Source organism: Panthera pardus, unplaced genomic scaffold, assembly GCF_024362965.1.
Source record: "Panthera pardus isolate Hobbes unplaced genomic scaffold, ASM2436296v1 HiC_scaffold_6, whole genome shotgun sequence".
Classification (NCBI taxonomy): domain Eukaryota; kingdom Metazoa; phylum Chordata; class Mammalia; order Carnivora; family Felidae; genus Panthera; species Panthera pardus.
Genome location: NW_026526991.1, coordinates 78,913,238 through 78,930,124, shown reverse-complemented (window position 1 = coordinate 78,930,124; position 16,887 = coordinate 78,913,238). Strand labels below are relative to the sequence as shown.

The 16,887-nt window shown below is 41.5% G+C and overlaps 1 protein-coding gene across 3 annotated transcripts in view; it reads right to left on the bottom strand.

Annotated features, from left to right (window-relative positions):
- Positions 1–16,887, bottom strand: part of TMTC1 (transmembrane O-mannosyltransferase targeting cadherins 1) — a 272,140-nt gene that overhangs the window by 126,058 nt on the left and 129,195 nt on the right. For all 3 annotated transcript variants that reach the window (XM_019452365.2, XM_053894591.1, XM_053894592.1), the window contains one exon: positions 161–350. In XM_019452365.2, the coding sequence (XP_019307910.2) occupies positions 161–350 (190 nt within the window). The remainder of the gene's footprint in view (positions 1–160; positions 351–16,887) is intronic.

The following is a 16,887-nucleotide window of genomic DNA, read 5'->3' as shown; positions in this document are numbered from 1 at the left end:
ATTACTTACCTAGAAAAATTTAAATTTTTCAGGTTTTTAGACAAAAGAGTAGATTGAGTTTAGACCCAGACCCCTGTGGGGGGAGGCACTATTAATTTTATTAAGTTTAGAGTATCTGTCTTCAAATGCTGAGAGTTCATCTGGATCTTAAGAAAATTACCTTGAAGGCTGCTAAACAATGAAGGCTCAGTAAGGTCATCACAACTGCCAGAAGGATGGTGGCCAAGTTCCGTGTGTCCCATATGGTCTCTACCAGGGGAATACTGCCCACCTGCCAGTCATAGCACAGGGTAACAGGTGCAAGCAGAAGCCACACGTTGAAGGCCAAGAGGTAGGAGTAGGTAAGGAACCTACAAAGAGAAGAAGAATCATTGAAACACGACTCAGGGTCCATGAGATGTCACTAACATTCATTTACCAAAGTTTAATTAAACAGCATTTGTATACTGTCAACAGGGTCTTACAGGAAAAGACAAAGTAAGGTGGAAGGCCGTTCATTTAGTCATTAAGTAGATCATTTTTAAACCGATTTACTAGTGCCAGGCACTGTGGTAGGTGCTGGTCTTTAAAAAGTGAACAAGTAAAGACAGTTTCCATGACATATATTTAAAAATTATCATATATATATAAATACATTACAACCTGAGATAAACGCCAAAAAGGAGAAGTCTGATGAAAGTTTACGACAGAAATGCTGTCCTGCTGCGTATGATTCCCTGGGTAAGAGACATTTAAACTGTCCTTTTTTAAAGTGCTCAGAAAACTGCAGTAGGTAGTAAAATATGTCATCATCTTTATAACAGATTGATCCATACTGAATTATTTCTTTTAAAAAATCAGAATATCTATGGTAGGGAGATGAAGTCTCTTATTCATAAGTGAAGGTGCTAGGCTTCAAGAAAAGGGAAGTACAGCCATCATCCCTGAGAAGGAGAACGGCCAGTTAGACCCAGGGAAGGAAGGAAGATAACAAACGCAGGTGGTGCTCCGGTCTCCTGGCTGTGTCTAGGCACTAAGAGAAGGTGAAAAGCATTCCAACTGACCCCATTCCTTTTCAGGGTAGAGGAAATGGAATTGATTTAAATGTGAATTTATTGGGGCGCCTGGGTGGCTCAGTCGGTTAAGCGGCCGACTTCAGCTCAGGTCATGATCTCGCGGTCCGTGAGTTCAAGCCCCGCGTCAGGCTCTGTGCTGACAGCTCAGAGCCTGGAGCCTGTTTCGGATTCTGTGTCTCCTTCTCTCTCTGACCCTCCCCCATTCGTGCTCTGTCTCTCTCTGTCTCAAAAATGAATAAACGTTAAAAAAAAATAAAAATAAAAATAAATGTGAATTTATTAAAAAAAAACAAAACCTGAATTTATTTACATGTGTTCAGTCAACACAAACTCATTAAGTGGTGGTCTAGACCCTTGAGAACTGCAGAACTTTCAGCACACCACAAACTTCACGCAAACCTGTGCACCAGGAGACACCAAACTCCAGCGTGGCGTCTAGCGACGTGAGGCTCATCCCAGGAGGACCCCTGCCCCCCATTAGAACCGTGGCCTGAGAAAGCTCAATGCCATCGGGAGAATTTACTATTGGCTCTAGCTGATACCTGACGAAAGGCCTCTGACCTCTCTGTCTCAGATCATTTTCTCCAAAGGGTTCACAATTGTGAATACGTATCTCCTACACTCACAAGTCTTTCTCAAGGACCTGAGAGCCATTCCTTTAAAATGCAATCATCAGGAAGGAGAGGGCCTGCCTCCTTGTGTCTGCAAGAGGATAACTGCCAGCCAGCAGACACAGCCAGCCTAAATGCACTTAGATGACCATTCCTTTGTAATTTTCCACTTCTTGGCCTCTTCTGAGTCCCAGCTTGCCCTGCTCTCTCACTTTCCCTCTAAAATGCCCAATCACCTCTGCACAACTGAGAATGGCACTCAGCTCTCTCCTCTGCTGTCAGCAGTTACTGAATAAAATCTATTTTCACTGCTTTAACCGCTGTGTTTCTGCTTGACACCCTATATTAAATAGGGTTAAATAGAATAATTAGATATATTCCTCGTCTTCACAAAATATATAATCCAGTAGTGAAAACAAGATATACAAAATTAAAGAAGCAGAATGAGATGAGCACTGAAACAGTATAAAATGTGAAGGTAAGTCTTCTGTCAGTTGTTGAACTCTTGGAGAGATTCTTAGATTAGCAAAGAGATTAGCTCAAATAACTTCTAAGTTAGCTTCCAAAGTAGAGGATTACTTCATCTTGAATTCCTCTCAGCAAGTAGCTACTGGTTGGGAACAGCCTTCTCAGACCCTGCCAACTCATCCTCTTCCCTTTCCTCCTTTCCCTCCAAAGTTGGCAGTAAAAAAGTCATCAATGATAGCCAGGTGAGGCTCAGGGATGAGGCTTTACTCATTGCCCCAACACTCAAACCCCAACAGAGAACTGGGTTGAAAGAGTGGGGATATTCCAATGGTGTTTTCCAACCCCTTCCTCTCTGTTGGTATTTTTAATAAAATGTTAACGTACAAATCGCGCAGTATACACTGAAAGCTTGATGAAGTCCAAGCTTTGTTATTTGACAAAAATAAAAACAAAAATACTGCCTTATCCCTTTTAGGCTTGGGGCTGAGAAACTGTCTCCTGAGAATACTAACTCCACAGGAGGATGATTGGGTCACTTTGGGCTTTGTTTTTTCACAGAGCTTCTAAGCTGATGCAATCTACTTCTTACTTTAGGAAAGATTCTCTGTGACTTGGCTTTAAAAGAGAAGGCAGAACCATCAAACTTAGGAAAATCACAACATTTTGTCATTCAGTTACTCTCCAGGTCTTAAAAATTACTTTTAAAAATGGTATCTCTCTTGCTTGATATAATAATTAGCAGCAATGATTATAAATGGCTGCTAAAATTATTAGGTGATGAGCTGATAGGATACTTCATAATGGATGGATCAGGATAAATGAGGTGCCTAAAGCTGACTAACCAATTTTAACATCATAGAGAGGGAGATTAACATCCAGATGTCCTCCTGATGAATACATATGTCACTACCTATGAAGTACTCTTGTCTAAAAAGAAAGAAAGAAAGAAAGAAAGAAAGAAAGAAAGAAAGAAAGAAAGAAAGAAAGAAAAGAAAATTAAACTTGAGCAAGCCCTTTATTACCAGTTTACATCAAATACAAAGAACACCAGAACACGTTACGTAATGCCACAGGGCTGCAATGTGACAAATCCAGAAAGTTGGCATTCTACAAAACAAATGATGTCAGGTTCTTCAACAAATATATTGTAGTAGGGGCAGGGGTGGGGGGAAGGAGGGAAGAAAGAAGAGGGCATCTGTAAGTTAAATGAGACATAAGAGGGATTCTGGGTGGCTTAGTCAGTTAAGCATCTGACTTCGGCTCAGTTCACGCATCTCATGGTTAATGAGTTCGAGCCCCACATTGGGCTCTGTGCTGACAGTTCAGAGCCTGGAGCCTGCTTTGGATTCTCTCTCTCTCTCTCTCTCTCTCTCTCTCTCTGCCCCTCCTCTGCTCATGTTTTGTCTCTCTCTCTTTCAAAAATAAACATTAAAAAAAAAAAGTTAAACGAGATATAAGAGATGTATCAAACAAAGTGCAGACATTGTTTAGATGCTATCTCAAACAAACCATTACTAAAAATACCCACTTATGAGCAGGAAAACTTGAAGCATTGATTGGAAATATGATACTAGAGAATCACTGTTAATTTTTAAAGTGTGATAATGGTATATAATTTAAGGATCCTTACCTTTCAGAAACCCATACTAAAATATATCCATATGAAATGAGATGATGCCTGGGATTTGCTTCAAAACGAAGGACTGGGGGCAAGGGCACAGAAGAGGGTGGGGGTAGGAATAAAGCAAGATTGGCCATGAGTTATGATTGTTGAAACTGGTTAATGGGTGTGTAGAGGTTCTTTATGCCCTCTGCTCTATTTTTGTACATATTTGATATTATCCATAATAACAACTAGTTTTTAACTTGTGGAAAAAGGCAACAGAATTGCAACAAGAATACTTTCTTATGTCTAACGGCAGCTTGAAGGAATAACTGTAAATGCTAATGTGGAAATTTGTATTTAAATTGTGAAGTTCACATTTTGGCCTTACCCTGCAAGTTGTTTCCAGTTTCTTATATTTTCTAGACTTGCAATGCCATATTAACAGAAAAGAAATAATAAATAATATTTTTTCAGTTATAATCTCAGTATTGTAACTTGGATTTTTTAAAAAAATATTTTTACACAGGCTACAACCCAAATACATTTAAAAAGTAAAGTAAACCACAAACCTAAAAGCAACTTACCCTCCTATAACACTAGGAAGGTCAACACTGTTAACTTACCCCTTTTAATACATATGTATTGTCTCCAGAAACTCAAGAGACATCACCTAGTGCATATGAATTCAGATCAATGTTGCTAGTAAACTCTTTGAAAACTATTTGAAATACTGAAACAGCGTCAGAAAATTTTTTGCAAATTTAAGTGTAAAGAAGCCATTTGGAATCATGCCAAAAGCTAATTACATTTTAGGGGGCTAGTTGAACTAGCTGTAATCAGCAACTCAAGTCTTTTAACTCACTGACTATGAATTACATTTTAAACTAATCATCTTGTTTATTTCTGCTAAAATTTTAAAAATGAAATAATCTGTTGAATCTCTCTGCCCTGCTGGGTTCTTTTTTTAAAGCAGGAGCAAAACCAAAATGAATTATTCACCAATCTTCTACCACGAATGCTGCTAACAGGAGGAAAGCCGCTAGAATATCTTGCCAACAAAATGGATGGAATACACAGGGATTCAGCTTGAACAATTTAGTCATGTAGTTGCATCGGCAAGCCAGGAAACATATGTGAAAGGGAAGAAAAGGCTTTGGGGGAGCTGGCATGTATCAAATGGCACCAAAGGAAACTGGGTGGCCCTGAAAATGTAAATCTTCATTTTCACCAAGAAAAAAATGAGAGTGTTGCAAGGGCAAAAACATACCTGGAATCTGTTCTTTGCCTTCGAAAAAACCTTTTTGGCTAAGAAATAACACGAGCCTAACATAATTCCTTATCCTAGGAAGATGTGTATGATAGGTACAGATGAAAAAATCATGCATTGCAAGCACAAATATACAGCCCTTGCTTGTTTTATATAAAATGTTACTGCTCCAAGGATCTTTCTTTCTCATTCACCAAAAAAGCCCTTCCATTGTTTCATAAGTACAGGACATTGTGCCTACTGTATACACAGAGTCCTCCTGGGAAGGACACTGGCTAACACTGTCGATATACCAGCGTCAGTATAAACCACCTCTACCACCACAGTGATACCCCTCATTGCCCAGACTGTGCCTCTAGCCCTAGGTTTTGGTGATCCGTCTTACCTGTCCCTACACTGTCCCCTATTTTCAACTCTTGAATTACCCCTCGTGCTTCAAAAGGGTCTCCACGGTCTTGCTGTGCCCCAGCAGTAACAACAGGCCTTTTTCAGGCATAACCGGCTTATTATTATCATTAGGATCTTCTCCTACCTATTACCTTCTCCAGAACTAGCCAAAGAAAGCCACTTCCTGTACCACCCTTCTCCATAGACAGGACATCTTCACTGGAATTTCATAAATGTTGACTAATTACTCCGTGCACTTTTCTGGGTGCCAAAGGGTAATAAGATCTAGTCCCCTGCCCTCCAAAGGAGGACATTCAGCATTGGTAGTAAGAATGCAAACACGTGTTACATGGCTGAGTAATTGTGAAATATAAAGGTACAATTTCAATGGAGTTCTAAGAAATGAGAGATTAATGAAAAACAAAGGATTAATGACATCCTAAGGGGGTCTGGGTGGCTCAGTAGGTTAAGCATCCGACTTCAGCTTAGGTCATGATCTTGCAGTTCATGGGTTCGAGCCCTGCGTCAGGCTCTGTGCTGACAGCTCAGAGCCTGGAACCTGCTTTGGATTCTGTGTCTCCCTCGCTCTTTGCCCCTCACCCACTAATGCTCTGTCTCTGTCTCTCTCTCAAAAATAAATAAACATTAAAAAATTTTTTTAAATGGCATCCTAGAATCTATGGAGAATTTAAATAAGTGGAAAGATGGGAGACAGAGAGTCCAGGCAGGGCCACCAAATGGCTTCAAGTTGTAAATGAACATGACACTTTCTGCAGAGAGTTAAGAATATGGATCACATTGGGACTCCTAGGTGGCTCAATCAGGTAAGTGTCAGACTTCAGCTCATATCATGATCTCATGGTTCATGGCCTCAAGCCCCACATCAGGCTCTGTGCTGACAACTCAGAGCCCAGAGCCTGCTTGAGATTCTGTGTCTCCCTCTCTCTCTGCCCCTCCCTCACTTGTGCACGATCTCTCTTTCTCTTTCTCTCTCTCTCTCTCTCTCTCAAAATAAACAGACATTCAAAAAACTTTTTTTTAAAGAATATGGGTCACACTAAAGTAGAATTAAAAATGTGTAATATAAAAAATTATAAAATGATTCCAGCTAAAATGTCTAAAATGAAAAATATCACATCAGTGTTGGGGGAGGATGTGCAGAAACTGGAACTTTGAAAAACTACTGTAAATTGATGAAGCCACTTTGGAGAACTGCAGGGAGTTTTGTGAAAGCCTAATAATAAATGCACGGATGATCAACCAAGTCTACTCCAGAGTTCATACCCAATAGCACTGCAGACAGATGTTGACCAAAAGACATTTATTACATTGCTCGCAACTCTTCTTAACAGCCCCAAACCAGAGATAACCAGATATCCATCTACAATAAAATGGACATATGCATACACTGTCGTATATCCATTCAAAGGAAATCTATTCAGCGACAAGAATGAGTGCAACAACAGGGATCAAGGCCATAACACAGACCAAAATACAGAACAAAAACAGAAGACACTGAAGAAAAGGAAATCAAGGAAATCATCTACAGACAAGGGCAGGGTGACTGGAAGGAGGACCTGGCCCCTGTGACACAGGGCTGGGGCAGAAAGCCACAAGGCAACCCCAGCAACATGGACTATGTAGATGGTGGTTTGTCCCCTCATCCCCTTGCTCCTCCGTAACAGCAGAGTAGAAGGTGCCAGGACCTTCCAGGCATTCTGGGACCAAGGCCCAGCAGCAGTACCACTCAGTACTTGTTGCTTCAGCACCTGGGAAGAGAAACAGCAAGCCTATTTCCGAATGGTGAATCAGAAAAGAGGTCCAAATGACTCATACCTTCTTGTGTTTTATTTTTAAAGTTCTCCTGTATTAAAAGAATCAATGGTCTAATCAAAGCACCTCAATTTACGGTAGGGTTATTTTTTAAATTCGCATAAGAATCTAAAGACAGGAAAGTAAGAGTATAACCAGGCTTCTCACAAACCCAAACCAGGTGCATACGGGAAAGCAGGGCAGCACCCTACCCTCCCTTTGGGCCACAGGCCTTCCTCACGGCTGCCCTGCTTCCCTCTGTCACATGAGGGCTTCTTGCACCCGTTCGGAACTGAGGCTGGAGTATGGTCAAAAGGGCAGCCCCTTCTCCTTTTCTCCTGTCCTCACACACTTATCACTACAGTCTTCACGGCTCTCTCTCTGGTGTCCAGGTCCTGAGAGCAGTGCCTGTCAACTCCCCTCACCTTCTGGGACCAACTCTTACAAGTCGCTGAACTCCAGCCCCCGCTGACCCTTCCGGTCCCAGTGAGGATGTCACGTCCTCTGACAAACCTGCCCTGTCACAGCCCACTGCTAGGCCAGGTGGGTCCCTCTCTGTGCTCCCACAAACTGCCATCCCACATACTCCCCATACTGCCCGGTAACTGCCTGTTCACGTGCCTGTCTTCTCAGCAAAGCAGAAGCTCCTGGGGGACCGGGCTGTGTCTTGTGGGTAGCTATTTCTCCTGCACCTAGCTCTTCAAATGGATGGATTCTGTGGGTTTTAAAACATTAACCTGATATTAAAATAATACCTAAAAATCTGAAAATATTCCCGTTTTATACTTTTGGTTTTGGCCTGAGGCAACCACACAGTTTTCTATGGTCCTACAAAGATACCTGCTGGGTTTCTAGTTGTCCAGGTAAGTAGCTAAAGGGTCCAAACTGGAGATTCTGCTTTTGTGTCTCCCTACCCCCTCAGTGCATAGCTCATGGCATACCATCAAATAGTGAGGAATGTATGACTAAACACACCTCCTCTCCTTTGCCACAGAAGCATCATTAAAAAGAGATGCCAGCCTTACATTTTCTTATTTTACATTCAACTGCAACGAATATAGTTTAAGTGAGAACTCATGTTACCATGGATAAACGATAAAGTGAATCTGAAATGTCATTAAGTCTCTCTGACCTTTTTAATGTGCCATTAATACAGTTTTCTTATTAGCAGAGACAGCTTCATCAGGATAGAAAAAATGAATTTCAACATGTAAAACTGTCAGCAACAACTTCTAACCCGTACACCCATTTAAAAGAAGTAAATAACACCTTCTGCAAAATAAATACTTGGTTCATTTCTTACCTAAGGTCTGTTTCTTTCTGTAAAGCATTTAACAAACACCTTTATTTCAAACCAACATGCTTTCTCTCATCGAGCACAGGTTTGCCTTCCACTGAGCAAACATGTACTAACTGCTTACTATGCAGCAGGCATAGATTTCCAGATTTCCATACAAGAATTCTGTTGGTATACTAATGAACCACATCCAATAGCATTAAAACTCCCTTAAACATGTACAGCATTTTCTAGTTCTCAAAGTATTTGCATATAAGGATTAGCTGATCCCAACACAATCTCTATGAAGTGGGTATTACCCTCGTTTTTTGCAGTTGGGAAACAGCCTAAAGGAGGCTGTGACTTGTTCAGTGTCCTGCAGCAACCCCACAGCAGAGCCTATACACAAGACACTGTTTGGGGACTTCACATGGAACCCCCCCACCCCCCCCCCCCCCCACCCCCCTGCATCATACAGTCTTCCATTAGCACATCTTTATTAACAGGGAGAACAGAAGGGAGATATAATGGATCAAATATTGGCGTTTCATGGAGAAGAGCCTGCCTGAGACCCTGACTTACTTCTTGAACAGTGAAGCCCAGAGGAACTTCAGTTTTTATATAACACAAACAAACAAACAAACAACCAAAACTCTAACTTTTGGTTAAAGCGGGGCTGACAAAAACTTAAAACCAGTGTGTGATCCCAGCTACAGCACAGTAAACAGATGACTGCACTGATATAAATGTTTGTCAGAGCACCACACAGCAAGAAATAGAATCCTTATATAAAAAGCTGAGGCTTGACATTTTACTCATTATGAAAAGCAATTTTTGTCTTTATGTTCTAATGTTAGGAAAAAAGAAGAGAACTGTTTCTTCAATTTTTATCAGCTTCTCAGGGATTTAAGATTATAATGGAAACACTATGTAGATTTATTTTTTTTTTCTGTTTATTTATTTATTTTGAAAGAGAGAGAGCATGAGTGGGGTAGGGGCAAAGGGAGGAGAAAGAATTCGAAGCAGGCTCTGACAAAGGGCTCAAACTCATGAACCATGAGATCACGACCCAAGCCAAGATCAAGAGTCAGATGCCCAAAGACTTGTATAGTTTTTTGGTGTGTCTTTAGATGTTTGTTTATTTACTTATGAGAGAGAGAGAGAGAGAGAGAGAGAGAGAGCAGTCGCTCACTCAGTCGGGGAGGGAGGGAAACAGAAGGAGACATAGAATCTGAAGCAGGCTCCAAGCTGTCAGCACAGGGCCTGATGTGGGGCTCGAACCCATGAGCCGTGAAATCATGACCTGAGCTGAAGTCAGAAGCTTAACCAACTGAGCCACCCAAGAGCCCCTTATAGTGAAGTATCAATAAGTGATCCAGACCAACAATTTCCAACAACCTAGAGGTAACGTGGGCTACCTCCATAAGCTGCCCCTTCTGACTGCCACCCTTTCTTCTTCCTTGTATTTCTCTCCTTCATTCCAGAGTCCAAGATAAATTAGGTCAACTACTATTACATAGAGCCATTTCACTTGGGAAAACTACTCTCAAAGCCTTGATAACCTCTTTCATCCCAAAAAGTTACTTTCTTTTTTTTAATGTTTACTTATCTTTGAGAGAGAGAGAGAGAGCACGCGCGCGAGAGAGAGCACAAGCAGGGGAGGGACAGAGAGAGAGAGGGAAATACAAAATCCAAAGCAGGCTCCAGACTCCGAGCTGTCAGCACAGAGCCCCATCCGGGCTCGAACCCACAGATCGCGAGATCGTGACCTGAGCTGAAGTCAGAGGCTCAACTGACTGAGCCCCCCAGGCAACCTCCTAAAAAAAAGCTACTTTCTATGAAAGTAATACAAAATCCATAATGGAGACAAGAGTCTCCTTGCAGAGAGGTCTTCAACCACAGAGGACATAGTTTACACCTGAGGGTTTCAAAGAGGGCGACACACCTGCCTCCAGAACCACTTAGGCTGCTGGTCAAATCAAGACTCTCTTACCCACTTAATTCTTTCAGAATTTCTGTGACATGAATTAGAAGTCTTTGCTTGTAAATACTTCTCCGGGTAATTCTGATATTCACCCTAGTTTGGTAATCACTGATTTAAATATCAGAATGACTTCAGTTTCATTTTAAAACACACACACACACACACACACACACACACACACACAGTTTCGTTTAAAAAAGACCTTCTAGGGGCGCCTGGGTGTCTCAGTCGGTTAAGCAGCCGACTTCAGCTCAGGTCATGATCTCGAGGTCCGTGAGTTCGAGCCCCGCGTCGGGCTCTGTGCTGACTGCTCAGAGCCTGGAGCCTGTTTCAGATTCTGTGTCTCCCTCTCTCTCTGACCCTCCCCCATTCATGCTCTGTCTCTCTCTCTGTCTCAAAAATAAATTAAACGTTAAAAAAATATATAAAAAAAATAAAAAAGACCTTCTAAAAACAAGGCCCTGCTAATTGCTAAACCAAGAACAGAGCATCTCATTTTGCATAGCTCACCTGGAACACACAATGCATTTTAAAATGATAATTTAAATTTTAATTCAATTTGTTCAGAGTTTATTATGAAGTAGCCCTTACATTAGAGAGAGCTATAAAGATTAGGACGGCATAGTGCCCTAAGACTGTAACAATCAAAACCTAAGGTTTTGTTTGTGCCTATTTAAAACTACCAACTGAAAAAATGGAAAGAGAAAAAAGAAGCTTCTTTAGAAAGAAGATGCTGAGTTCTACCTTCATCTTATTATTTTGTATCTTGATGTTTTCCTACAAAGTAATACAAGCCTTTGTCTATGTTTCTGAACAGCAGAAACAGATCTACCCACTTAAGTAGATACATTCTATTTGCTTATCCAGGACCACACCTCATGAAAATACATGATGCTGATAGGGGGCCTTTATAGTCTTTCACTGAAAATCCCATTTTATCTATTTCCTGGATTTGAAAGACAACCATTTACAATATTATAAAGGCAATACTTCCTCCATCAAGTCTACATGGCTTTACCTCCTGTCCCCTTCCAGTCTGTGGATGGAAAACCAATTACTAGGCAGGAGCCACCAAGAGGGGCCTTAATAGCAGATCATTACGTTATTTCTTCCGCAGGCTCCAGCCCTATGCAGAAGCCATACTTATCTCAGGCTTTTGTTCTTATTTTTAATCCAAGATTTACAAGATTGAATGTCGAAGTATCACATTTCTGAAGAGACTTCCGTAAACAGATGAGTAAATCCTGGGCCAAAAGACAATTCTGTGCTGGAACAAATTGCACGAAAACCTCTTCCATCGTTTCTCAAATGCAAGTGCACTGAAACCACTGAAGCAGAATCTTAGGGCATTTGAAGCAGAATCAACCCCAGAATTGATACTTCAGTGTGATTCTCAGGTGCTTTGGAGACACATGCAGGTTTGGCAATCCGGCTGGAGTACAATCATAAAGGCCCTGGATGGCTGCAGTCAGGGCACAATTTTCGGTGGTAATTTACAAGAAGCATCATAAGTGTCCATGGTCTTGGGTTCTAAAGGACATTTTGTTCAGATGGGACTCAAATTCTAAGTGAACCTTCACACTCAAAGGTGGAGTACAGTACAAATCCTCCCACCATTCAGAATCAGCTGAGCTGGCAGATTGAAAGAAACCACCCAAACCAGAGGCAGAGGAAGGCTGTGGAATGTGTGGTGTGGGCTCCACACGCTGTTTACTCCTCGCCACCCCACCCATCCTTTGTCCTCCTGTGAGGAAGAGACCTCCGGAAGAGACCCAGTGCTGGTTCTAGGCCAGGGCTGCCCAACGGAAATACAAAGAAGCATGCATCATTTCGAATTTTCTATGAGAGTAAAATTTACACAGAGTAAAATCAAGCATGATTAATTTTAGTAATATATTTTGTTCAATGAATATACTCAAAGTATCATTTCAACATATAATCAATATAAAAATTATATTGTACTTTTTTTTTTCTTACAGGATTTCATCTCCAAAATCCTACATAGACTTTTATTTAATCACAGCACATTTCAATTCAGATTAGCCACATGTGAAGTGCTCAGTACCCTCATGTGACTCGTGGCTCCTGTAGTGGCCAGTGCAGATCTAGACATCACACTGGCCCTCAGCCCCATCCTTCACCTCTCCCATACTCAACTTTTCTTTCAGGATTCTTGCTACAAACCCATAACTCAATCCTTGGCTCTAGCCACTTTCCATTCTGAAATCCAATCACAAAATTTTCCAACCTCAAATTTCCCAAATCACTAACCTGATATTTATATTTATTTTTATTTTTATTTTTATTTTTATTTTTATTTTTATTTCTTGTCCCTCTGTTTTAGAATGTGTTTTTGTTTCTACTCCCTCTCTTTCACCTTCTGGCCCTTGTTCCCACTGAAATTCCATGTGGGATGGGAGGGATGGAGGGATTTGGACATAAGAAGGCAAAATTTCCTGAACTATAAAGTGGTTTAAAAAGTCACAGCTATAGCCAAGCTTTCTAGACGTTCAAAGTGCAAGAACTGTGAAAGCACAGGAGGTTAAGTAGGAGAGCCAAGCTGACAAACAGGAGGGGGACAGAGGGTCCCACAGAGCGAGTTCCCTTAGACACTCCTGGCTAAGGGCTTCACCACCTCACAGTGAAGGAGATGAAAATTAACGCCAGAGCCACCACGCTGTATTTGTATTGTTGTGTTATGTGTAATCACGCAAATTGACCAGATACCCCACAGCATAAATCCCATCATTCTCAAGGAAACATTTTGTTGCTTGTACGAAGTTACAAGTAAACAAACCCTTACAGATATTTTTGAAAACAGAAAATTGAACAAGGCATTGAGTTGGGGGGAGGCTGCAACTGATAATTACAACCACACTTCTCGTGTTCCTGAAGGGAACTACCAGGTGTGCAACAATCTCCTCAGAAGGCACCTCAACGAGGCTCACTCCTTTCACTGGGTGCTATAACCAGGACCACCATTCATCCACTCGACAATACACTCAAGATTGATTTTGTGCCAGCCTCCGAGCTGAAGCCTAGTAAGATAATGAAATAGCGTTAGGAGTCACCAAGGCAGCCATTGCTCACAGGGCTATGAGCAAAACTATTCCGTACCCCAAGTCTGCTTTTAGAACACTCTCCTATCCAACTTCCTGATACCTACTTCTATGAAGTGGTCACCTCTCTTCTTGAATGGAAGACACCAGCCCCGAAGTCACCCCAGCCACCTACCCTAGACCTATTCCTCTGACAAATGCTCCCACTGCAAAGCTGCCAGGCTCGAGGCTCCCTCTCCCTTCTAAGTCAACACACCAAGTCCTAAATGTCAAGAAAGGAGCAATCTTACTGAAGCAGTTCACGCTCTGGTAGAAATAACTAAATGTACAGGCTGTGGGAGGTGGGCAGTCATACGAGTTTTCTATCAGGGAAACCTTCCTGCAACAGCTAGCACTTACCTGAGCCTTCATGAATGGGTTGGGCTTAGACTGGGAAACAGATGTCACAGGCAAACAGGAAATGGATGGGGGGCTGTGAGGGCCCCAAGACTCTGAGATGTTCTGTTGTAGTGGTTCAGGAAACATGCCTGAGAATCGTTATGGATACACGATTATAGTGGGGGGGGGGGTAAAGAACATGTTATTAACATGTTTTTGATTTTCTTTTCTTTTCTTTTTTTTAAGAAAATACCATCACAGGTTATATCAGACACAAAGCTATGTACTCATTAAGTCTGTTTAATTCTCCTTCCCCTGAGTACTGAGGAGACTCTATTTCCCAGTACCTGGGGCACAGGTGCCATGAATCTCTTGAAGCTTAAATGATGTTGATAAGGTGTGTGGCTAAATGAATGCCTGATGATACTAAGGAATTAATGACAATATTTTTAGGATATCATTTAGATATGGTAGTTATATTTAAAAAAAAATTTTTTAACAGTTATTCATTTTTGAGAGACAGAGAGAGACAGAGCATGAGTAGGAGAGGGACAGAGAGAGAGAGGGAGACACAGATTCCAAAGGAGGCTCCAGGCTCTGAGCTGTCGGCACAGAGCTTGACGCGGGGCTTGAACTCATGGAGTGTGAGATCATGACCTGAGCTGAAGTCAGGCGCTTAACTGACTGAGCCGCCCAGGTACCCCTGGTGGTTATATTTTTAAAGACATTCTATTGCTAGGGTATGAATGTTTGGGTGAACCCCCACCCCCGTCCCAAAGTAATATGTTGAAACCTAATCCCTAATGTCATGGTATTAGGATGTGGGGCCTTTGGGAGCTGATTAGATCAAAAGGATAGAGTCCCTAGAAATAAAATTAGTGCCCTGGGGTGCCTGGGTGGCTCAATTAAGTGTCTGACTCTTGATTGTGGCTCAGGTCATGATCTCACGGTTTATGAGACAGAGCCGCATGTCAGACTCTACACTGACGGGGAAGAGCCTGTTTGGGACTCTCTCTCTTTCTCTCTCTCTCTCTTTCCCTCTCTGCCCCCCCCCCACCCCTGCTTGTGTGCACTCTTTCTCTCTCAAAATAAATAAATAACCATTAAAAAAAAAAGAGCTAAGATTAGAGCTCTCATAAAAGAGATTCCACAGAGCTCCTTCACCTCTTCCACCATGAGCAAACACAGTGAGCAGGAGGGGACTAGGAACCAGGAAGAAGGCTCTCACCAGAATATGATCATGCTAGTGCCCTGATCTTGGACTTCCAGCCTCTGGGACTAAGAGAAATACATTTTTCTGTTGTTTAAAAGCCACCCGGTCTATGGGATTTTGTTAGAGCAGCCTGAATGGACTAAAATATGTTTTAGAGGCACTACACACTGAAATAATGATAACTGAATTGACATTATATGTGGGACTGGTCTCAGAACTGTTTGGTGATGGTTGGGGAAAATGGAGAGGGGTTGTAAGTGTGGGGGGTTTGATGAAACAAGGCTGAACACAGTTGATAAAGGCTGAAACTGGGTGATGGGAACAAACATGGGAGTTTGTTACAGCAGTCTCTACTGTTATGTATTTGAAAGTTTCAACATAAGATGTATGGGACCCTCCAACTCTCTCTTCTTCTGCCTACACTGACATAGTCATTCTAGATGGTGGGACTCTAAAATGCAAGCAGCATAAAACCCAGGGGCTGCACTAGGAAGAGAGCTTCCCTAGGGAGCGGCAGAATCCACAGCCATCTCCCTATGATCAAAAACTAAACCTTCTCAACGTCAAGCCATTTCCATTTTGGAGCTTACTATTACATCAGTATATATGGTTTCAGAGATGATTTAGTCTGAGATGGCCTATGCAGTCTAGGGTTGTATAAGAAATTATTAGAAATTTGCAGGGAGGAAGAAAAGAATAGGGAATAGTAGGCAAGAGGTAGGACTAATAATAAATAATATATAACTGAGACCAGAGACCTGATGAAAAAAGTCAATGAGAACTCCCCAGGGGAGGAGTAGCTGAAGGATTCTGTCATACAACGATGTCTACTATAAATTATTTGTGTATGGCTTTACAATATAGTTCTGCTCACTTGTCCTCACATTTCAGTAAAATCTCTTATATGCAAATGCCTTACATAAGTGATACTTCAGGGGATATTAAGGTGAAAGGTCTATGATCTCTATCTTGGTTGGCACAAGAAAAGGAAATGAGAATGGCCACAGGCAGTAAAACATGGGTGAGGTGGGAAGTTTAGCAGGAAAAGGAAAAGGAAATGGGAAATGCCCATGAAAAGATAAGGTTCTTGGGAAGGATTAAAAATCAGGAGAGGGTAATAATGGACACCCAGCAGGTGGGAAAAGACTTGAGCCAATTTTCTTTAAATCTCAAAGAAGAGTCAACATGATATTGGGGTTCCATAATCACATGCATTTTTAAATATGTCATTACATTCTATGGGTCATTCTCATGATGGAGCAGAGTTATTCTACGATGCCTTATGATAAAATGAGTAAGACTACGTTTTCCATATTGGAGTGTACAAAGGCATATCCAGCTGAAAATGTCTTAATGCCAAAAAGCAAGGCAAGGATAAATCCAGAGGTGGTGGTTTGAAGTGGCCATTAGAGGCAGAAAGGTAAATGTAGGTATCATGTTTATAGATGCAACAGACATATGAGAGTAGATTTAATCATGTCTTCATCTATTATACAATAAAGTTATTGTGGCTCTGCCCTGGGCTTAGCACTGGCTAATATGCTGGAGACCCAAAGGAATATGATACGGTCTCCGCCCTTGAGAAACATATATTTAAGTGGGAAATAAAAATTAGTAAATAGTCCATAAAGTGAAGTGTAATAAGACACAAAAAATATGTGGCCAAGATTTGGAGGTAAGAAGGTTCTGGCAAGATCTAGAATCAACAATGGCTAAAGAATGAAGGAAAGGGCATTATAGGACTGGAAAAGCACCATGTAAAAAGACTCTG